The sequence below is a fragment of the Carettochelys insculpta genome, chromosome 17 (assembly GCF_033958435.1).
Source record: "Carettochelys insculpta isolate YL-2023 chromosome 17, ASM3395843v1, whole genome shotgun sequence".
Classification (NCBI taxonomy): domain Eukaryota; kingdom Metazoa; phylum Chordata; order Testudines; family Carettochelyidae; genus Carettochelys; species Carettochelys insculpta.
Window position 1 is genome coordinate 4724080 of NC_134153.1, and position 24696 is coordinate 4748775.

At 50.2% G+C, this 24696-nt stretch overlaps 1 protein-coding gene across 1 annotated transcript in view; it reads right to left on the reverse strand.

Annotated features, from left to right (window-relative positions):
- Positions 1-23210: 23210 nt before the first annotated feature.
- Positions 23211-24696, reverse strand: part of ARFRP1 (ARF related protein 1) — a 60106-nt gene continuing 58620 nt past the window's right edge. The window contains exon 6 of the mRNA XM_075011918.1: positions 23211-23775. Within this exon, the coding sequence (XP_074868019.1) occupies positions 23594-23775 (182 nt within the window). The 3' untranslated portion in view covers positions 23211-23593. The remainder of the gene's footprint in view (positions 23776-24696) is intronic.

Below are 24696 nucleotides of genomic sequence, written 5' to 3' on the forward strand. Positions count from 1 at the left end.
CCGTCTCCCCCCCGACCTCTTCTTTACCATCATCCAACCCCCCTTTTACAAAAAATTAAATTTGTAATTTAAAATAAACACAAAACCTTGATATAAAAATGTTATTTAAAATTAAAAACAAGCACAAATAGTTTTTTCTCAGCCCCTTGCGGGTGCCTGTGCAGCCCCAGTTGGCCAGGTGCCTGAGCCCTGTGCCAGCTGCCAGACCTGCCTGCGTCAGCCGCCCGCCCACCTCAGACCTGCGCTGCCATAGCTAGACGCCTGAGCTCTGCACCATCGGGGCCAGCTACCTACCTGCCCACCAGCCGCTGGGGCTTGCCACCTCCCTGAGCCACCCACCCAAGCCCTACACTGCCCACACCTGCCGCCCACTCACCAGCCCAAGCCCCACGCTGCTGGACCCAGCCAACCACCCACCCTCCCGAGCAGCCTGATCCCTGCTATGCCAGGGTCAGCCACCCAAGCCCTGTAAGTCCTGCAAGCCAGCTGGCTCCTGAGCCCCGTCAGCCCTGCGAGCTGCCCACCTGAGCCCCCTCCCCTCCCACAAAACCAGGCACCACCAGCCCCCCTCTTTTACCACATCCCCCTTACTGGAATTTCTTCATGCCCCCCAGTTTGGGAAACCATGATCTAGACCTAGGGGTGATGGCCAACCTGCCAAGAGCTCTGTAGGAAGCAAAGAGTCCAGAGGTGTTTACAGCCAAAGTGGAAAGAAAAATCCTCTCCCATTGACAAATGGGTTCTTCCGCCCCAGAGAGCACCTCTCAGAGCCACAGCTGTTTCCTCCGCCACTTTATGATCACTGGACCACAACACAATGCAGCAAACGGACCCCTCCTTCCACATGGGACCTACTTTCCAGGCTGCAGCCCTTGGAGCCTGTTTAAAGATCCTGATGTCATAACTGGTCTGAACCCCAGAGGATCCTGGAGTCCCTTCCAGCTGCCGCCACAGTGAGGCATACTCCAGCAGCGACAGCTTCTCCACTGAGGAAATGCAGCCTCCTGGGTGCAGGAGGGGCAGCATCCCCAAAGAAGAGATGAGGGGCCTAATCCAAACCCCACTGAAGGAGGTGGGCTTTGGCTCAGACCTTAGCAGGGGAAGTAAGAAGGGCCTGTAGCTAAATGGAACTGCAGGGGAAATTTTTAGGGAGGTGTGACGAGGGGCACCCACCCCGAGCTGGTTGGGGCGGCGGGCAGGTGGACAAGCTTACTGAGTGGAGACGGCCTCTCCCCGCAGCCCCACTGGGCATGCTCCAGATGCAGCTCCTGTTTACAGACCAGGGAAGCTGGTCAGTTGGGGCTGGCCGCCGGGGGAAGGGACTCCTGCCCCACCTCAGGAGCCACTGCTGAGAAGCTGCCCAAACCTGAGGGAACAGGAGCCGGCGCTGGAGCAACACCACGTGGCCAGACAGGGGTAGGAAGTAGCCCCGGGCAGGGAGCTGGAAGGCAGCCGGATGAGTGTGGCGTGTTCCTGAGGGATTCCCCGCATCCCCCACCAACAGGGGTCTGGCTGGGGCCCAGTAGAGAGGGCAGGCCCAGCCCACCTAGTCCCTCCCCCGTGACTCCCAAGGAAGTGGGGAGCATGAACTTCTGTATGGACTGGGACACGGGCCCGACCGAGGCGGGAGACTGGGATGCCTGGCCCGACTGTGGGGAAGACTGGGTTGCCGGGCCCGACCGAGGGGGAGACTAGGTCGTGATTAGATGATTATGAAGCAGGGAGGGCTACTGTGAGGCATGGCCCCTCAGAAAGGGCATGGAGTGGGAGGCCCGGTCACAGGAGGGAAAATGAAATCTAGATGGAATGAAACCCTAGATGTAACCAGGGAGGTGGCAAAATTTGCAGATGACACACAACTGCTCAAGATAGGTAAGTCTCAGGGAGAAGTGAAGAGGTATGAAAGGATTTCTCCAAGTTGGTGACTGGGCAGCGAAACGGCAGATGATGTTCAATACTGATAAATGCAAAGTAATGCACATTGGAAAACAAAATCCCCGCTATACGTATAAAATGACAGGATCCAAATTAGCTGTTACCACTCAAGAAAGAGACCTTGGATAGTTCTCTGAAAACACCCACTCAATGTGCAGCCGTGATGGACAAAACCGAACAGACTGTTGGGAATCATTAAGAAATGGGTAGACGGTAACACAGAAAATATCTTATTCTTCTTCGAGTGTCCCCGTGGGTGCTCCACATTAGGTGTTGGGCTCGCCCGGCGCCGCAGATCGGATCTTCCAAGCAGTTTCTGCAGGAATGCGCATGCGCCGGTGCGCGCCGCTCCCTTGCACGCTTCTGGCCACGTGCGCGATCCGGTCCCCGCCAGTTCCTCTTAACCGCCGTCGGCTGCAGACGGAATCTGACTAGGCTATGGCCAAGTTAGCGTATTCAATGGTTTTAACTGTTTTTCTTTAAAGTTTTCAAGTTCTTAGGCTACTGTTAAGTTAGCCAGTTGTTATTTTCAAAAAAAAAAAAAAAAAAAAGAAACAACAAGTGGGACTGCATTCAGTCCAGTCCTAGTAACAAGCGGAGCACCGGAGGCCAGGAGCCTAGGGCCATTAGCCCTCCTGCCACGGCAGACTATCGGAGAGGGGGAAAACAGCACAGAGAAGGTGCTAAGTACCCCATTAACAACTGAAAGACTCACCAACAATGTCCTATTCAGGATTCAAGGAATGTGAGTCTTGCCGAGAGGCAATGCCAGCGTCTGATGGGCACAGTCACTGCATAAGGTGCCTGGGGAAGTCCCATGTCACACAGAAATGCTCCTTCTGTGCAAAATTAATAGCCAGAGCAAGGAAGGACAGGGAGATGCGGCTTGAAATGCTGCTCTTCGACAAGGCCCTCCAGCCAGACGTGCCGGAGCGGCCGCAGCAGGAGGGACCCTCCGGGGCCCATAAAAGGAGAGCCGCCTCCCTCACCCCATCAGTGCAAAAACGGAGGAAAGTCTCCCCAGCCCGATCCCTGCTGGCAGCAACACCGAGCGGGACGGAAGGAGTGCACAGCCCCCAGCCGCAGCAACAGCTGATCGGCGGCGGCACGGAGAGCCACGTGGAGGCGGCTCAGCCTCCGATAATCAAACAGCTGCCCCGCACCGCAGGCAGGGCGGCGGCTAAACAAGCGCCGGTACCGGCGGCACCGCAAGCAGCGGCACCGACCCCGGGGAACCGGCGGTGCAGAGCGCGCAGGCACGCAGCCTGCAGGCACCGGAGGACACCGCCCATGCGGCACCTCCCATAAGCGTGCCGAGCACGGTGCGGACAGGGCCGAGATCCCCTACACGTCAGGGGGCGGAGCTACCCCCTCAAGGGAGGGGGAAGGCTGCACACAAAACAAGGCACCGCAGCCCCTCTCCAGACAGGGCTGCAGAGTTGCTTTCTCTCAGCCCTCCGCTCATGCTGCAGACTCCAACTAGGAGGCAGGGGTCCCCCCTAGCCTACCTGGAGCCCCCATCTCCATTTTTACAACCAGCCTCGCCCTGGCTGGGACCACCTTCACCCTTCCTGGGGTTTGAGCCGCTGGAGTACTGTCACAAATCGCTCTCTCCAGTGTCCCAGGTCTCTCGACGACCTCGCTCCCCCAGATGCAGAGGGTATGCACCAAGGGAGTGATCCAGGTCACCTTCCCAAGAGCAGTGCCCATGCTGCCGTGGTCGCCCCTATCATGCGGGGCATAAACACCACCGGCAGTCTACCAGGGAAAGATCCCCACAGACAGTCCCGTATCCCCGAGGGCAATCGTGAACGGGGACAGAGACTCAAGTATCTCAGGGGGAACTGGTTATGAAACCCCGAGATTTTTCCCTTGCAAGCTTCCAGCGAGCAGATGTACCATCACCAACAGGAACCGGAAGGGTCCAGAGAGGCGTACCCTAGTGGTTCCTCGCTCTCCTCCCCGGACGAGGCTACGGCCCCAGGGAACGTCCATCCTCCGGATGATCTCAAACAGTTCCAAGAGCTGTTTTAAGAGGGTGGCCTTCACGCAAGGCATCCAGACAGCAAAGGTGCAAGAGAAACACCATAAGCTCCTCAAAAATCTGAGACCTCCAGCCTCCTCCAAAATAGCAATACCGCTTGATGACGCAATCTTGGAGTCCGCCACTATGATATGGCAGACCCCTGCGACTATTCTGCCTGTCCACAAGAGAGCGGATTAAAAAAAAAAAAAATACTTCGTGCCAGCGAAGGGCATGGAGTTCCTGTTCAGCCACCCACAACCAAATTCCTTGGTGGTGGAGTCGTCGCAACACGGGGGAACAGACAAAGATGCCAAGAAGCTAGAGCTGTTCGGCAGAAAGGTCGACTCCTCCTGCACTCTACTGTTGCGAATGGCAAATTACGCAGCGCATCTAGCGAACCATAATTTTGACAACCACACTAGGTTAACCTCCCTCATGGACTCACTTCCAGAGGGCAAGAAACCAGTACTCAAGGCCATCGTGCAAGAAGGCTACGCGGCCTCGAGGACAGGAGTTCAGATCGCCCTGGAGGTTGCGGACACAGCAGCATGATCCACAGCTACGGCAGTGGTGATGCGAAGGGAGTCCTGGCTCCAGACTTCGGGCATACCGAGGGACCTGCAGACAAAGATAGTCGATCTTCCCTTCGACTCGCAGACGCTGTTTGCTGAATCAACTGACTCGGTCCTTCATTCCAGTAAAGATTCAAGAGCCACACTTAGGACCCTGGGGATTTACACCCCTCCATACAGAAAGAAAAAGTACTACCCTCAACAAAGACGGTACCAGTACCAGCAGCAGCGCCCCCAGTATCACAGGGGTTATGAGCAAGGGCGACATCAACAGCACCAGCAGTACAGAACTCCCAGGCGACGTTCCCAACAGAGCCGTGCGTCCTCGGGGCAGGGCCAAAGGCCACAAGTTTGACACACAGATCCAGGGCTGCGCCATCACTACCATCACACAAGGTCATCCGAAGCGGTTATTCCACCATCGCCTCTGACCATTCTATAACCAGTGGCAAAGGATCACCACACACAAATGGGTGCTGGAGATCATAGCCACAGGGTACGCCATCCCCTTCCAGTCGCTCCCACCGCCACGACCTCCACCCAGGCCCCACCTTCAGGAGGCCTCCCACGTAGCGAGGCTCAAGCAGGAGGTAGACCATCTCATGCTCATAGGGGCAGTGGAAAGAGTGCCGGAGCAACTGCAAGGGAGCGGGTTCTACTCGAGGTACTTCCTCACGGAGAAAAAGACAGGAGGCTGGAGGCCCATCTTAGATCTTCGAGGCCTCAACCAGTACCTGCGCAAGCAACGCTTTCGGATGATCACAATCGCCTCCATCCTTACGGCACTAGACGATGGAGATTGGTTCGCAGCCCTCGACTTACAAGACGCGTATTTTCACATAACTATCCATCCGGCTCACCGACGATTCCTCCGGTTTCATGGTAGGCAAAGAACATTTTCAATACAAGGTCCTACCATTTGGCCTCTCCTCGGCCCCCAGAGTCTTCACCAAGACCTTGGCAGTGGTGTCAGCCTACCTACACAGACAGGGGGTATTTATATTCCAGTATTTGGATGACTGCCTACTCAAAGGGGCCTCGAAGGAGGAGGTACTACGCATGATACGCGTCACAGCAGGCACGTTCTCTTCGCTCGGCCTGGTTATCAATCTGACAAAATCAAAGATAGACCCCACACAGGACATAGAGTTCATAGGGGCACGCATAAATTCTATTACAGCGAGAGTGTATCTACCAGAGACACGCTTTCGGGCCATCGGCTCCCTCGTGCAAGTCATCACCTTCAGCCCTACGATGCCGGTTCTTTCGTGCTTACAGCTGCTGGGCCACATGGCAGCAGCGACGTTCGTAGTACAGAACGCCAGGTTACACATGCGCAGCATGCAGCACTGGCTGGCAAGCGTATACAAACCGGCAGCACACACCGTTCACAGGGTGGCGTCACCCACAACAGAGGTGCGCAAATCCCTGCAATGGTGGGTAAACCCCAAGAACCTGCTAACAGGGGTACCCTTCCACCAACCACACATCGGTTTTTCTTACTACAGATGCCTCCCTCATAGGGTGGGGAGCACACATAGGCGAAGAGGTGACGCAAGGGCTGTGGTCCTCCACGGAGCAGTCACTGCACATAAATACACTGGAGCTCAGAGCAGTGTTCAACGCCTGCAGACACTTTCGAGACCATATACAAGGCAAAGTAGTCGGGATCAGTACAGACAATACCTCCACCATGTTTTATATAAATCGGCAAGGAGGAGCTCGGTCCCGTGCCTTATGTGCAGAAGCAGTCCGGTTGTGGAACTGCTGCATCGCCAACAATATAACCTTGAAAGCCTCGTACTTACCAGGCGCTCATAATGTGAAGGCAGACCAGCTGAGTTGGCGTTTCGCACTCACGCACGAGTGGCAGATCCGTCCCGATCTGCTGCGACCGATTTTTCACGCATGGGGTTTTCCCCAGATAGACCTGTTTGCTACTCAACACAACAAGAAGTGCCCACGATTCTGCTCCAGGGCAGGACTGGGACGGGGGTCACTGGGGGACGAATTCGCGATCTCCTGGAGAGGCCCCCTGCTTTACGCTTTCCCTCCCACAGTGCTCATCCACAAAGTGTTGCAGAAAGCCAGGAGGGAAGGAGCCTGAATGATCCTGCTAGTCCCAGCGTGGGATCAACAGCAATGGTTCCCCCTACTCCTGCGCATGTCGGACCGGCCACCGATGCCCCTTCCGGTGGCGCCAGATCTGCTCATGCAAGCCCAGGGGTCCATAGTGCATCCGCACCCCCAAGGCCTGCGACTACAAGCGTGGTTAATCCATGGCTCGGCTCCCTAGAGAGCACATGTACGGAGGAAGTGCAGCAAGTCCTAGAAAGTAGCAGGAGGACTTCCACCAGGAAGACCTACAAGCAGAAATGGACTCGCTTCACGGCATGGTGTTCTACCAGACAGCTAGCCCCCCTTTCGGTGCCTATACCTGTGATATTAGAGTATTTACTGGACCTCAAGAGAGGAGGACTCTCACTATCCTCGTTAAAGGTCCACCTTGCCACCATTTCGAGCCTTTGGCCACGGTTTCCCTCCGCCTCCTTACGATAAAGACGACCTTTCTTCTCGCAATCACGCCAGCTCGCAGGGTGAGCAAGCTTGCAGCAGTTATGGCAACGCCACCCTGCGCTGTTTTTCCAAGGAGGCGGTAACCATACGGCTGCATCCAGCCTTTGTTCCTAAAGTTTCTTCTGAGTTTCATATTAACGAACCTATGGTTTTACCCTTGTTTTATCCAAAGCCTCATAACTCTAACAAAGAGGCGCGCCTACACCTCCTGGACGTGAGGAGGGTGCTAGCCTTCTATATAGACAGGACCAAGTCCTTCCGGAAAACGGATAGACTCCTAGTCTCTATCGCTCCCAAGTCAAAAGGAGAAGGTCTCTCTTCGCAGAGAATCTCGAAGCACATCGTATCCTGCATAAAAATGTGCTACGAACTCAAAGAGACTCCTTTACTGGCCACGCCCAGGGCTCATTCCACTAGGGCGGTGGCGGCATCAACAGCCTTTTTCAAGGACATTGCGCTAAAAGACATTTGCAGAGCGGCGACCTGGTCATCCTGTGACACCTTCGCCAAACATTACGCCCTTCACAGGGTATTCCAAGAGGATACCCGTCTCTCGACAGCGGTCCTCTCAGGGACAAGCTGCACATAATCTGATTACCCACCTCCTATCTTGGGTTACTGCTGGGTAGTCACCTAATGTGGAGCACCCACGGGGACACTCAAAGAAGAAAGAAAGGTTACTCACTGTAGTAACGGTGGTTCTGCGAGATGTGTCCCCATGGGTGCTCCACTACCCGCCCATCCTCCCCGCTCTGGATCTCTGTTTAGTGTTTTGCAGGAGCATCCGAGGCGGTTGGTCAAGGAACTGGCGGGGACCGGATCGCGCACGTGGCCAGGAGCGCGCAAGGGAGCGGCGCGCACCGGCGCATGCACGGTCCGGCAGAAACTGCTTGGAAGATCCGATCTGCGGCGCTGGGCGAGCCCAACACCTAATGTGGAGCACCCATGGGGAAACATCTCGAAGAACCACCGTTACTACGGTGAGTAACTTTTCTTTGTCTCTGTATAAATCCATGGTAGGCCCAAAATTTGAATACTGCATGCAGACGTAGTTGCCCCATATCAAAAAATGTAGATGAGAATTGGAAAAGGTTCATAAAAGTGCACGAAAACTTATTAGGGGTCTGGGACATTTGTATAAAGAGAAGTTAATAAGACTGAGACTTTTCAGTTTGGAAAAGAGACAACTAAGGTGGGGTATGATAGCGCCCTATGAAATCATGGCTGGTACAGAGAAAGTAAATAAGGAAGTATTTCCCTCTTCTCATAATACAAGAACTAGAGGTCATTGGATTAAGATGAAAGGCAGCAGGTTTAAAACAAAAGGAAGTATTTTTTCATGCAGTGCACGTGCAACCTATGGTAGTCTGCCAGAGGATGTTGTAAGGAGCAGGACTTTAACGGTGCGAAAAAAAAAGAGAAATTCCTGGAGGTTAGGTCCATCAGTGGCTATCAGCAGGGCTTTTTTCTGGCGGAACGCACCAGAACAACGTTTCAGCACCTTTCTTCCATCATAACACCAGACAAGTTTTCACCACTCGTCCTGCAGCAGCATGGGGACTGGGGGGCAGAAGCCCCCTCTCGCCATCCTGCAGCAGTCTGGGGACTGGGGTAGGAACCCCCCCCTCGCCATCCCACAGCAGTGCAGGGACTGGGGTAGGAGCCCCCACAGCAGCAGGGTCTGGGGCAGGAGCAGGAGCTCCTGCCGGTTCCACAGCAGCGTGCATACCAGGGCAGGAGCCCCAGTCACCATCCTATAGCAGTGCAGATACCAGGGCAGTAAACCTCAACACCCTATCAGGAATCATCAGACTTGAGTTGCAGCACCTTTTTTCTGGGGAAAAAACCCCTGGCTCTTTGTCAGGGTGTGCAGGGAAGGTGTCCTTAGCCTCTGTTTACTGGAAGCTGGGAAGGGGCCCCAGGGGATGGATCACTTGAGGATTACCTCTTCTGCCCCTCACCCATCACCATGTTATACAGACCTGCAGAAAAGCACTGCCTTAGCATTTCAAAGGAGTCCGGAGCTTTGGCTGACAGCCAAAATAGCGGCAACCATGGCTACAAGTCCAGGCATCTTTTGAGACATGGGGCCCAGGGCAATTGCCCCCTTCTGTCAGCAGGCCTGGGTCAAACTGAACTGTGCCTGGGTGTACTGAGAACCATTCTAACCCTGTCAGGGTTTCTTACGCTCTCCCTGCTATAAGGAGCAGCCTAATGGTACTCTGGCACCTGTCTCCCACACAGCTGAGCCTCTCACAGCTTTCTACGGACAGCAAGGAGTTAAGCTTCCCAACAGGCCAAGGATGGGAACATAGCTGTAGCCCTGCCCTGTGTTACAAAGGGAGAAAACTGAGTCATGGACCCTGAGTTTCCCGTGGTCATGCCGGACAGTTATAGCACAGCTGAAACAAGAAGCCAGATCTCCTGAGATCTTTCCCTGAATGATCTGGCTACAAAGACCAACTCGCCCCACATCTGTGTTTCACGCTGCTCAGCACAGCCAAAGCTGTGATCAGTTGTCAGCATGAAGTAGAAAGATGCAGGCTGAGGTGTGGATGCAGGTGTCTGTTGACCCTTGCCCCCAACACAGTGACACTTTCTCCTCCTCCTCCTCCTCTTTGCTTCCTCTTAGCCCTTGCCCCTCTCTTCAGGTGTTTTTTGGCCAGCACCTACTTTCCGTTCCTTGACTTTCACTTGCGATGGCTTTCTGTAACAGCCACGCAGCAGAGAACGGAACTGCGGGAGGTAGTTGACTCTGGACTTTCTCCCACATCACACCCATCAGTGACTGCTAACAGGGAACTGTGCATGATGTGTGGGGCCAGCTCTGCCACTCCAAATAAGGAGAAGAGCACCATTAGATGCTCTCTCTTTTAGTGGGACTCACAGGTGCTGGGCTTTGCTCTGAGATAACAAGGGGAAATTATTCTAGCGTGGTGGTTGAGCTGCACCATTGATCTGTGGTTAAGCATTGTATGTACTACACATGAAGGGCTGCGGAACAGCTTCTGTATGAGGCAAAATAAGACTGGGACTTTTGAGCTTGAACAAGAGACAACTAAAGGGGGGATATGATTGAAGTCTGTAAAATCATGACTGGTAAATAAGGAAGTGCTATAGACGCCTTTTCATAAAACAAGAACTAACCAGATGATATGAATAGGTAGCAGTTCAAAACAAAAGGAAGTATTTCTTCACGCAACATACCGTCAGCCTGTGGAACTCTTTGCCAGAGGATGTGTGAAGGCCAAGACTATAACATCATTTTAAAAAAACAAACAAATGAAAAAAAACAAGGTAAGTTCTTGAAGATGGGTCCAGGAAAGGCTATCAGCCAGGGTGGGCAAGGATCATGTCCCAAGGCCCTGTTTGCCGGAAGCTGGAAATCGGTGATAGGGCATAGATCACTTGAGGGTTACCTGTTCTCTTCATTCCTTCTGGGGACCCTGGTATTGGCTGCTGTCAGCAGACAGGATACTGAGCTAAATGAGCCTGTGGGCTGACCCAGTACACCCATTGGTTTGTTCTTATGCCACTTATTAATAGCATCAAATGTTAACGTGGGCTTTTTCCACTGCCATAGGCAGAAATGAGTCCATTTCCCATGGGAAATTTGACCTTTTTCCTTTGAAAAATGTATATCTAGTTTTAAATTTAAACTTTTGCCTCCATTTTTAGACTGTTTGGCCTGAAAAACTTTCTTTTTTTTAAATTTCCTTTAAAGAAACCCTGAAAAAAGTTCATTTTCGTCCAAGTTTTAAATAGAAAACGAACTCCCTTTTTGATGGGGTGTGTCCTCAAGGCAGGGAGCTCATCTCCCCAGCTGTTCCGATGCATTCAGCACACTGTAGAAGGGCAGCATAGCCCAATGGACAGATCACTTATCTGGGAGGCCACGCACAGTTCCGATTCTCACCTCTTCCACCAACCAGAGCTCCGTGACCTGGGGTGAACAATTTCCCGTCTTGGCGTCCGCTGGGATCATGACAGTCATCTGCATATGTAAAGGATTTTGGGATCCTGGGTGAAAGGCGCTGTAAAATTCCAAAGTATTGTCAGGGCTGGCCTTATAACACAGCGTAAAGGTCTTCCTGTTTGCTTACTCCTTGCGCCCACTGCTGATCTCCACCCGCAGGGCTGAGTGCTGAGGAGGAGGACTGGTCTAGGGGATGTGGTTTCTAAAAGGGAAATAGGAATCACATACCAGCACTAGGGTGGGCATAGACAAGTGGTGGGCAACCTGTGGCTTCACCTGCAGCTTCCCCTAACCCTTGCCTCTCGCACACGGGTGCACTGGAGCCCCAAACCACCTCCCTCAGCTCCCAGCACTTCCGGAGTGCATGAATTGCCTGATTCACACTCTGGCCCAGCTCTTCCCTCTCCTTCCCAGAGCTGGAATGCCACAAATCAGCTGTTTGTGGCATTCCAGCGCTGGGTTGGGGGGGGGGACGGGAGCCAGGTCAAGCACGCACCAGCAGATTCATGGGGCTCCTAAAGTGCTGGGTGGGAGGGGTGAGGTGTAGGAAGTGTGAGGCTCTGGTGCCCATGAAAGAAGGGGCAGACGGAGGGGTGCAGGTGGAGTCCCAGTGGGCCACAGACAGCTACGGCCCACTGGGATGAAGGAGGGCCACTCATGGGTGCCCATTGCTGGCGTGGCACCTCATCCCAAGAAAACAAGGCCCTAAGCATTGCACCTCTCAGTGACCTCATTAACTGTTAGAACAGCAGCTATGGGGAGGGTGCATGAAGGACCAGACTGGGGCCTGCCATTCAGCTTTGGGCCCAGACAGCATTTGGAGCCTCACTGAGCATGGGCCACACAGTGAAGTACATGCCAGAGCATGAGTCCTGCAGTTTGGTGACTTAGTCACCTGCCAAGAGAAAGATGGGCACAGAATGGTGGGAAGACTGTGGACTCTGTGGACACGAAGAAGTCAGTGGATGTGATATACCTTGACTTTAGAAAAGCTTTTGATACAGTCTCCCACAACATTCTTGCCCATAAGTTAAAGTATGGCTTGGATACATGAACTGTGAGATGGATAGAAAGCTGGCTAGATGGTCAGGCCCTACAGGTAGTGATCAATGACTCCAAGTCTGGTTGGTGGTCGGTTTCAAGAGGGGTGCAGCAAGGATTGGTTCTAAGGGCCAGGAATGTTAAACTTCTTTATTAATGACCTGGATGAGGGATAGATTGCACCTTCAGCAAATTTGCAGATGATACTAAGCTAGGGGGACAGGTAGATACATTGGAGAGTAGGGTAGGGTCCAGAGTGACCTAGACAAACTGGAGGATTGAGACAAAAGAAATTTGATGAGATTCAGCAACGACAAGTGCAGAGTCCTACACTTGGGATGGAAGAATCCCAAGCATTGTTACAGGCTGGGTGCTGACTAACTTAACCAAGTAGCAGTGCAGCAGAAAGGTACCTGGGGATTATGGTGGATGAGAGGCTGGATATAAGTAGTGTGCCCTTGTAGCCAAGAAAGCTAATGGCATATTGGGGTGCATTAGGAGAAGCATTTCCGGCTGATCTAGAGAAGTTATTATTCCCCTCTACTTGTCACCAGTGAGGCCACATCTGGAGTGTTGCATCCAGTTCTGGGCCTCCAGTATAGAAATGATGTGGACGCACTGGAGCTGGTTCAGTGGAGGGCAACAGAAATGATTAGGGGGCTGGAGCACATGACCTGTGAGGAGAGGCTGAGGGACTTGGGCTTATTTAATTTGCAGAAGAGAAGAGTGAGAGGCGATTCGATAGAAGCCTTCAGCTTCCTGGGCTGTGTCTACACTAGCCCAAAACTTCGAAATGGCCATGCAAATGGCCATTTCGAAGTTTACTAACGAAGCGCTGAAATACATATTCAGCGCCTCATTAGCATGAGGGTGGCTGCAGCACTTTGAAATTGACACAGCTCACCGCCATGCAGCTTGTCCAGACAGGGCTCCTTTTCGAAAGGACCCCAGCAACTTCAAAATCCCCTTATTCCTAACAGCAGATAGGAATAAGGGTTTGAAGTTGCCGTGGTCCTTTCGAAAAGGAGCCCCGTCAGGACGAGCCGTGCGGCGGTGAGCTGCGTCAATTTCTAAGTGCTGCGGCTGCCGGCATTCTAATGAGGCGCTGAATATGTATTTCAGCGCTTCATTAGTAAACTTCGAAGTTTTGGACTAGTGTAGACATAGCCCTGAAGAGGGGCTCTAAAGAGGATGGAGAGAGACTGTTCTCAGTGGTGACAGATGGCAGAACAAGGAGTAACAGTCTGAAGTTACAGAGAGAGAGGAGTAGGCTGGATATTAGGAAAAACTATTTCACCAGGAGGTGGGGAAGCACTGGAATGTGTTATCTAGAAAGGTGGTGGAATCTCCATCCCCAGAGGTTTTTAAGTCCTAGCTTGACAAAGTTCTGGCTGGGATGATTTAGTTGGGGTTGATCCTGCTTCAGGGAGGGAGCTGGACTAGATGACCTCCTAAGTCCCTTCCAGCCCTAGGATTCTAGGATTGTGATCTCTCAGAGTCTCCAGCCAGAAACACAATAGATTAGTAGGGAGTGTGGGGCTGAGGGAAAGGTCTGCTGCACAGCATCCTGGAGGTGACAGGTGTGAAGGCATGAAGGGGTCTGGGTCAGAGCTGGGATCTCCAGAGGTTTGAGTAGCTCCAGTCAGCACCAGTGTTCCCTGGAAGCTGGGAGCTTGTGTGGCCACCGTACCGATTAGCGGTGTTTGTGTTTCCATTGGTGATGCACATTGCTCAGTGCACATTTATTCTGCAGATGGATGGAAAAGACCAGAGAGAACATTTGTCAGCACCCTGAACTCATCAAAGAAACCCTGAATCTGACTCCCAGAGGTTCCTCCATTTCTAATTTACATGTCTCAGTGTTTATATACCGTTGCTGCTGTGGCTTGGGATGATTTAGTTGACTTTACTTGGCGTTCCAAGAAGAAGCAGAAGGATTACTCAGATGGGAAACTTGGAAGGTAAAAATCAAACCACATGTTCCCTTTGGTCATGACTCTGAAACCAGAGCACAAGCATCACCAGTGAAACCAAAGCCATCCTTTCGTTTTGCTCACGTGAATTTCAACATAACATTTTATATTCCGTGACATCCAAGCCATGCCAGTCAGTGACACAGCAGTTTTGAGCCACTGAAACCCCGCTCAATCTCCAGGGATCCTCTGCACTCATGTGATGTTCCCTAAATTCTCTGCATCTTCCTGGGAATTTACAGAATTCCCGTAGCATAGAATGACCTGTGAGAATGTCTCTCTGTGATGTTTTGGGATGGAGGCTGAGATGTAAAGATCGGAGATGGGTCCAGCCCCAGTGAGAGAATGGAATTGCTGCCGCAAATGTATGTATGCCTTGCAGGCTGCTTAGAGGGATGGTCTCTGATGGACTCAATAGCCTACCACTCTCGGAAACAGGAATCTTAGGTGCTTTTGCACCATTCTTCAGCCAATGTTGCTTTGAATATTGTTTCTGTTTCACGTTGGGTTTTTCCAATTTCTCCTTCATAACTCTTTTATGCCACTGCCATCAATAGGCTATGCAAACCTAGGCAGTTGTGTCCAGCGGTGCAGGGCAGGTATGGGGGCATAGGAAGCACCTGGAACTCTGAGATATAAGGACACAGATAATTCTCTTTTGATGTAATTGAGGTTTTAGAACTTTTGGGGGGTTTTTAGCTGTTTTCTTTCTCTCCTTGGGATTGGATTTGCCACTGAGAACACCTCTTTGCACAACTTGTTAGATGTGTGACTGGGGTTGTTTCCCACATAGGGCTTGTGTACGTTGGTAAATTACTGCACTTACTTTTTCTCATTCTGGGGTGTACAAAATCTCCCTATCCCCCAGAGCAGCAAGTTTCCTTGCTGTAAAGGAGCAATGTAGACAGGCTTCCCAGTGCTGAACCCTAGACTCCTCAACTGAGGTGAGCTTTTTAAAGTAGTGGGACTAGTCTCTCTCAGCCCAGGCACACAACTGCACTATCACATTAAGCCACTGCCAAAGCAGCCCCAAAATCTCGTAAGTGTAGCCAAAACCTCAGTCAGCCCCCTTCTACTTGGTGTGCCAGATGGAGCTAGATGAGCCTGCTACAGCCTATGAGCATATAGTCCTGGGTCTGTTACCTCAGGCAGCAGAGAATGAAGCTGTTAGAGTCAGAGGTCTCCTATCTCAGGTGTGCACATACAATATACAACTATTAGCTGGGCCTGATCCCAAACCCCTTTTCTCCTTCGAATCCCAGAGTGTAGTGGTCAATGGAGACAGATTGTCTCCATCGGCAGAGAGAGGGAGATGTATACGCTCATCAGCTCCCTGGTCTCCCTCTTGGGGATAACATGGCAGTCAGAACCCCTCCTTCCCCCTGGCACTTCAGTTTCACCTATGCCATGATGGTGTCCTCGGAGCATGGGCAGGATTTCCTCCTGCAGCACATCTGGCAATAGCCTCATGTGAGGAAATGCACTTGTCAGATGTGATCCAACCTGCAGTGGCGCGGAGACAGGCACACGCAGCCTTGGCATGAGGTTCCTGGTGTCAGCTTGAATGCTGCAAGACCCCTTCGCACAACCTGAGCACCAGCTCTCTCCTCTCGGCCCCAAAAGGCACTGGAATTTGCACTGACTCCCTGCCACAAAATTTGGATGCAGCACAGGATTTCAAAGTGTGGTAGACTATGCATTAATCGGTGTTTCCTAGTTTAGTAAGATGGGCAGAGGCTGCATCTGCACTGTCTATTTCTAGCTAAGGACGAGAGAATTCCTTGTTCTTTTCTATAACATAGTACACTAGAATTATGCTCCTGTACAGAGCAGCATCAGAGCATGCAAGTAAACACAGCAGTTGTATAAAATCTATAGAGGAGCCAACACCAGGGGGTTCTGTGCCCAGGGACACCACAAGGGAGTTTCTAGTAAAAGGCTCCAGGCTGGACAAACCTGAAATCAGGAGAATGCCCCAAATCAGCACAGCACATAGGCACATGCTTAAATTTCAGTGGAAGCGTAATCTCTTCCTTGTGATCCTAGTGTATGAGTACAGGCCACGTGCAGATCTTTAAAGCTGCTGACGTGTTAAATGCTGAATCACCGCCTAGAAGGTGGGAGGGGTTGAATGAGTGCCAGGGACTCAGCTGATGCTGAGCTCTGCCAAAACAATGAGAAGTCCTGTGGCACCTTGTAGACTAACAGATTTTTTGGAGCATGAGCTTGCGTAGGCAAAGACCCACTTTGTTTTTTTCATGAAGTTCCACTTCCTACAGCTAAATTCAGTGCCTGGCCTGGTGACAAGTCTCAGAGGGGTGGCTGTGTTAGTCTGTAACCACAAGAACCATGAGGGCTGCCAGGGAACCTTATAGCCATTACAAGGGTGCTGTGTAAAAGTTACAGCCATACGCATGTGCAACCTGTGTAGCTAGGTAATAGGAATAGCACCTCTATTGGCCCATTAGGATATTTGGTTTTGTTCGTAAGTTAATTGCATCAATAAAGCTGGTACAACTAGGATGCCATAGGATGGATCAGGTCTATGAGATATCTTGGTGAAATTTTCTGGAAGAGTAGTTTATTCACAAAAAATGCACTTTCAGTTGACCTAAAACTATTTGTGAATTGGGCAGAAATTGGCCAAATAATTTTGACCAAAATTGTTTGTTTGGGTGCCAGTCACATAACGGCTGGAGGAGGAGGAAGAGGTGGAGGTGGTTCATAGTGGCAAATTCACAGACATTCATAATGACAGTGCATAGGCATGGGGCCGGGGACTGAGCAGAAGATGGCAGTTGAGCTGCTCACCTGGGAGGTGGGATACCCCAGTTCAAGCTTATAGAGGGATGACTGGAGCAGGTAACTAGAATTATTCCTGTGAACTTCCGTCACTGCACCCCGACCATAAGGTGACAATGCTTGAGTGAAGTCTAGTTGCTGAGTGAGAGTCATATCTCATAGACCTGATCCATCCTATGGCAATCAGCGGAAAGCCCCCTGTTGACCTCAGTGCTCACTGGCTCTATGAGGAACACGTACAGGAGTGCCTCTGAAGAGACTCCTGATGTTCAAGAAACCAGGACGGGTGCTGCAAGAAATGCCTGGTTTCTCATTCCTTGGCTTTGGACAGGGCTTGAAGCAACTCAGAATGGCACCTGCAGGCTCCCCCCCGACATTGGTTCCTAGCCAGCTTTCGATTCCCTGGGCAAGGAGCACATCTTGGCAGATGTCTCCCGAGGGACTGCCATTACCTCCACGATGCTTGTAGGATGTGGATTTCTAGATGGAAAGCTTATCCTGCACAACCTCTGCAAGGGCTTGGTGCAGCCACCAGGAAGCCAGTGATGTCAGTTGTCTAGTGGGACTGTTGTGGAGGGTGTGCCTCACTTCGAGCTGTTGCTACATGCAGGACAGATAGAATGTGGAACAGGAGGCCTGTGAGTGATGTTCCATCTAAGTGCCTGGGAGTCAGTTACACAACAGCTGAGATGCTGTGAGGTCTCTGCTGCCTCCATTACAATCTTTCTCCCCTTCCTGTGGCTCTGCCCCAGGGACCGCCTGCAAAGCAATGTCAGCGAAAAAGCAGGTGGTTTCCCCAGCAAAGGTTACCAGAGGGCTCCTGGCCCATAGAGCCCTACTGTACGTTTCCGCACCAGGGCACTCAAAGGAGAATTATTCCATTTTAATCAGATTGCCAGCTGTACCAGGCTCAGCCTCTGTCAGTGAAAGCATCCTAATTTTGATCATATCACATGGATTCAGTTGAAAGACCCATGCTGTCTGCTAGCAGCATCTTCACTGACTTGCAAATAACCAGATGTTTATGAGACGTGATACCATAGCATGTGGTCTGGCAGGAGCCATTCCCCACCTGCTGCATTCTCAGCCTAGTAAACCTGTCTCATAATACCGTGCATTCCCACTGGTCCACCCATGAACAGTGCATTCCCCTCCTGACATCACCCCATGGCTTGGTCAGGTGCAGACATGTGAGGTGATAGCCCTGCAGCTACCATCTCAGTCTGCGGTGATCCTGACTGACACATTTCTGCTTGGACCACTAGACGTGCTCTTCCTTTCCAGTGACCTTCCTTCCAGCCCAAGACTTTTGCTCCCATAATACGTCAAAAATGTCTTTGTGTGGGGAGCTGGGGGTACCTCATCCTCACAAGGCCATGCAGTGGGAGACTGGAATAAGGAGCTGAGCCTCCTGTAACCTGGCCTTCACTTTCTGCTCTCTTTGGTGGCATGAGCTGCCAGTTTGTGTTCTCATGTCTGTTGAATGCCATGGAGCCCCCTGCTGGAGTAGATGGCTGTGCTGAACTTTGTGGTGCTATCTAGACATGTCTAACATGCTCATATCTGTAGCCTCTGGGCGCAGTGTCCAAGAGTGGCCGTATATTTAGCTGGTTTTGTGCAAAGTAGAGGATTAAACAACTATATAACTCGGAGCACCACTTAACCTCCCAATCTACCGGCCAAATGTATGGCTTAACAGAGGATTCCACAATGAGCCTGCATTTGGCAAGGGGCTGCTGGACGCAGATTCTGCTTAGGGATATAGCTCCAGATTTAATCTGGAATTTCAGCTCCATCCTGCTCTCAATAGTGAGGACTTCTTTAAGGAGGCCAGTTGCGCCCTCTCCTGGTTGAAGAGTGCTCAGGAAAACATCATGCACAGATGTGCTAGCCGTGCTTTCCCTCTTGTACAATTGGCATTTTGAGGGCAAGATTTTTGCGTAAGCATCCTAGTGCTTGTCCAGCTCTACTCCCAGTGAAATCAATCATATGCTTGAGAATGTCATCCTAAAAGAACAGCTCTCTGAATGACATTTTCATTAGCGTGAAAATACGTCACTGGTTCAAAACAGCTCCAGCCCATCAGAACTGGATATAATGGGGCTTTGGAAGACCGGAACTGCTCTACTGGGACAGGAGAGTCCAGCTAGTCTGGTGTCACATCGCCAACAGTGATCAATGCCAGATGCTACAAAAAAGGTGAGACAAACTTTCTTTCTGGATCACACAGGCCCAGGGTGAATAGGTCATATCCCTGTTTAACCACAATATTCAGGTGGGGGTTGGACCTGGGGATTTTGTTGTAGATCCTGGAAGGTATCTTCTACTTGCCTCAACTGTTGATCAACATAGAGCCTGAAACATGAACCACAGCCCCCTGGCAATTTTATCCTGCCATCACTGGTGCAACTGCATGAGATTCATGCTGTCAAGTATCGGAGGGGTAGCCGTGTTAGTCTGGATCTGTAACAGCAACCAAGGGTCCTGTGGCACCTTATAGACTAACAAAACTCAAAACTCATGCTCAAAACTTTTCTGTTAGTCTATAAGGTGCCACAGGACCCTTCAAGATTCATGCTGTGTTCCAATCAATGAACGGACACGTGTTCTCACAAACAGCAATGTCAGGAAACTTCCATGTGCAATCAGTATTAGGTGATGTTAAACACAGAGTTGGTGCTAACTTCAATGTGCATGTGTGCCTCTTATTTGTATTTAACTAGTAAGGGAAGGCACCTGTTTGGAATACACAAATGGTCATGACATTGTGGTCACCTGTGACATTGTCTAAGACCTGAACTGATATTTAGGGAAGAGTCCCTTTTACTGGCAAAAGGCAGAAGCTCCATCTGTCTAGGAGAAGTTTTCAACTAACAGTTCCAGATCTCTGTATTCCAGAGCAGCAGCCAGCTCCTGGTTGAGGTTACAGCTGAGTTCACTTGTTGTGCTTCCCAGCCTAAAATCCACAAATAAAGAACTGTATGCATCACAACTGCTAGGTGAGACCTGCAGCCAAGGTAGAGTTCTACTAGCTGTGAAGAAAATTAGGCAAGAGTTCTGTAGTTACAATGCCCTGAAAATAGTGCTCCCCAGAGTCCAAACATTCATCCTTTCCCAGTTGGTAGTAAGTGAAGCACTTTGTAAAATGCAAGCTGTACAAGAGAGGACTAGAGAAAGGAAAGATGGTACCAGGGCATTGGATAGCTTATGGGACTCATAAAAGAAGAAGATAAGATGGCCATACATGGTCCACTTAGCACAGCATCCTGCCTTCTATCACGGGCTAATACCAGGTGCTTCAGAGAGAATGAAAAGAACAGACCGTGATCTGCACTGATTAGGCCTCAGCTGGAGTTCTGTGCCCAGATCTAGGCTCACAGTTTAGGAAAGACGTGGAAAAATTGGAGGGGATCCAGAGAAGAGTAACTAAAATGATTAAAGGTCTAGAAAATATGAACTATGAGAGAAGATTAAAAGAATTAGGTTTGTTTCGTTTGGAAAAGAGAATGCTGAGAGGGGGCATGATAGCAACTTTCAAGTGCTTAAAAGGGTGTTACAAAGAGGAGCGAGAAAAATTATCATCATTAGCCTCTGAGGGTAGGACAAGAAGCAATGGGCTTAAATTGCAGCAAGGGATGTTTAGGTTGTACATTGGGAAAACTTTCCTAACTGTCAGCGTGGTTAAGTACTAGAATAAATTGCCTAGGGTGATTGTAGCATCTTCATCACTGGAGATAGAATCTTAGAACATTAGAACTGGAAGGGACCTCAAGAAGTCATCAAATCCAGCCCCCTTCCCTCACAGCAGGACCAAGCACTGTCAAGACCATCCCTGATAGATGTCTGTCTAACCTACTCTTACATATTTCCAGTGATGGAGATTCCACATCCTCCCTAGGCCATTTATTCCAGTGCTTAGCCATACTGACAGTTAGGAAGTTTTTCCTAATGTCCACCCTAAACCTCCCTTGCTGCAGTTTAAGCCCATTGCTCCTTGTCTATGTTCAGAGGCCAAGAAGAACAATTTTGCTCCCTCCTTCTTGTAACCCTCTTTTAGGTACTTGAAACCTGCTATCATGTCCCATCTAAGTCTTCTCTTTTCTAAACTAAACAAGATCAGTTCTTTCAGTCTTCCCTCATAGCTCATGTTCTCCAGACAGTTAATAGTTCTTGGTGCTCTTCTCTGGACCTTTTCCAATTTCTCCACATGGCATGGTGCTCAGAACTGGATGCAATACTCCAATTGAGGCCTAATGAACTATTATTTAAGAACAGATTGGATAAATAGCTAACAGGATGATCTAGATGGTGCTTGGTCCTGCCATGAGGGCATGGCACTGGACTTCATGACTTCTTGAGATCCCTTCCAGTTCTATTATTCTAAGACTGAGTTATCGATCATGTCTTGTCCACTCCCAGCTGCTGGCAATCAGAGGTTAGGGCCTCTCACAACTTGGGTTTGTGTGCCTGGCCATCTTGATTAATAGCCACTGGTGGATCTATTCTATGAGAGAAAGAGCTTTCTACTGGCAGGCCACTGGCCTAAACTGGCATCAAGAGAATGTTGTTCCCCTTTCCCAGCTATCTGGTGGGCTCTCAGGGAGGTATGGTAAGGGAGTGTCTGTCCAGCTCTTCATGGAAAGGTGTTCACAAAGCCACCAATACAGTTGGCAGCCTCAACGGAGAGGTCAAGAATGGAAAGAAATTCAAGTCCTCCATCACCTTTGAAGTGCTCCTTTTCAGGAAGGGTTGAGATCTGTTTGGGGCTGCATCATGGAAGCTAGAGCTGTCCCTGTTTGGTGTAAAGTGGGGCCTGGGGCTCTCCTGCCCACTGCCTTTTTCTGTCCCCTAGGGACATCCATGGATGCTGCCTCTCCCAGTGCAGGTCCTGTATCGCCACAGCTCCTATTTGCTTGCTCCCCTTGCACCTCTACCTTTGATGGTCCCTAACACATTCAGTGAATAGTTAAATACTAACCCCATACTACTGCTCTGCACTCCCTTGACTACAGCCAACAAAGAGAGGCTGGTTTTTGGCAACCTGAAGCCAATGAGTCATTTTAAAAGTCTGATTTTTAAATTCACCATTATCCGGCACGTTCCAGCAAGATTGTGTCCCTCTGAATCATCAGACTTCACCTTTCCATGAAGTTCCCTCTGTGCGCCAACAGCCAACCTAGTTAGTCAGAGGGGCTACTATTTGCAGCTCCCCGAATGAATACACTATATATGTCAGACAAAACCACAAATGTTATGCAAGATCTGACTGGATACAATGGGAGAAGTATTTCTGGAGTGACTCAGCTTTTTGGGTAATTACCAAGTACAAGCGACTACCACAATGAGTTGGAAGACAATGAGGTGTATCTAAGTGGATTCTGAATCCTCAAGCATTTGATTTGGTGACATCTGTGACCTTTATCTCATACAAAAAAAATTAGCTCAGACTTAAAGTTACTTTACTTGATTTTCAATTCACACAATCACTCTATTCTAGGAGTTCACCAGCTAATTTGGCCAGCTTCAGCTCACCGCATAGGCATGGGAAGTAGGGGTGCAAGTAGTGCTGCACCACCCCCAGGTTTTGCACCTGGCTTCTCTGCAGCTGGGGTCTGGCCCCACTGCAGCCCTGAGTCCTGGCCTCCAAGTAGCTGCTTCTTCCCCTGCTACAGGCTCTGCTGGTCTCCCTGGGGTGTCAGCACTTGCCAGCCCTGCACAAGCTATGCTGGCCCAGCCATAGTTTCCACCTGCCCCCAGCCCAGGACTCTGCAGCTGCCCCAAGCTGATGCCCCAGCCTGGGGCAGAGAGAATTGGCAACTTGATCTCAACAGGCCTAAAGTGGGGAAGAGCAGCTCAGCACCCTCACCCCAAAAATAGTTTCAGTGCCACTGGCTAACCAGGCTTAACCATTTCAATGTCAGAGTGCCCAAATAGGTCTTCAGACTCAGTCTTTCAATAAAACTTGCCTTTCACTTCCAACCAACCACAATACTCACCCAGGACCTTACATTCTGACCTCAGCTAGAATAGTGTACATTCCCATTGGGTGGTTATAACTTGTCATTTGCACATGAAGAAGGTGAGAGTTTAGGGAGTGTAGATGTGGTGGAAAGGCTATTGAGAACATCTATAGTTAGAATTGTAAGGCTTAAAAATAAGCCATAAGCACTGGAAATCTATAACTCCACGCTCGCTCTCTTCTGGATACAAACCAAACTCAAGCTAATGCAGAGTAAGATGAAATGCTCTCCAGGGTTCTCTGTCTGCTGCTTCCTTTAGCACACATTCTTCTGAAGCTGGATCATTGTTCTGATCCAGCCTGGTAATTCCCATGGTCCAATGGAAATGGATGGAGGTTAAAGTAATGCACAATGGAAAAAATAATCCCAACAATATATACAAAATGATGGGTACCAATTTATCTCAGAGTCATTGTGGATAGTTCTCTAAAAACATCCACTCAATGTGCAGCAACAGTCAAAAAAGAAAACAATGTTAGGAATCGTTAAAAAAATGATGTTAGGAATCATATCTTAGTTCCTCTGTGTACATCCATGGTACCCCCACATCTTGAATACTGCATACAGATATGGTTACCTCATCTCAAAAATATATACATTGGCATTAGAAAAGGTTCAGAAAATGGCAACAAAATTCTTCTTCTTTGAGTGGTCCCTGTGGGTGCTCCACATTAGGTGTCGGGCTCGCCCTGGCGCTGCAGATCAGTGATTTCCAAGCTGTATCTCATCAGATTGCACATGTGCAGATGTGCGCTGGTCCTTCGCGTGCTTTTGATCATGTGCGCGATCCTGTACGTGCCAGTTCCTTTCAACTGCCAGTGGCTGCAGATGGACTTCGCTTCAGCTCCAACAGCTGAAAAGAAAACCGTTTGCTTCTTACTAGTTGTTAGTTCATATTCCTAAAAACTGTTCTTTAAAAATCATTTACTGTATATAGTTTAAAAAAAAAAGAGAAGAAAAAGATAAGAGAAAAAGAAGGGAGAGGAGAGCAGCCGCTGCCCGTGGCCTTCCTGACGGGACTCTCTGGATGGGAAAGTAATTACGAATATTTTAATGAGTCCCTGAACAAGGGAGCAGACTCCCTATGCGTTGGACGCCGGGACCCAAACCAAAACCCTGCTACAAAACCCAGCCCGGATAATGCCCACACAGGTGAGCGCCTGGGCTCCGCCCCGAGCCTCCTGGAAGGGAGTGGCTAGCAGGAACAGTGAGACTAGGACAAGGGTGGACTGGTTTAAACAAAGTAACTACAAGCTTTATTTAAAAACACAACAGGATTAAATCTATAACAAGTAACAACTCTTTAAATGTAACTCTCTTATACTCTAATAATACGTACATTCATAACAGTATCCATTTGACAGCTTGGTCTTAAGTCTTGAACTGGTTTTTATTTTTCCGCAAAATAAAAAGGATTTGATTATTGGGATAAAAGAGGAGGGGGAGAGTTTTATAGGGATGAGGGTTATTAGGTTTTTAGAAGGTCCCTGCTGTTTCCTTACAGAACCGGGGTGGGGGTGCTAAACCCCACCTCCATGGGGGGTCGAGTTGCTAGCCCGACCCAAGGGGTTGGTACCTGAGAGCCAGTCAGGACTGTCCCTTTATTTTGTAGGGGTCCCCGGCACCCTCTTAATGGGCCCAACGAGTGTTCCTGGGAGGCTTGTGCTCTTCCCAGGTCACTGGGTAGGATAAACAGTTAGGGAGACAGGGAGGCAGTGCCTTCTCCTGCAGTGTATGGAGTAGGGGTGAGCAAGGATAAGGGGGAAAGGATAAA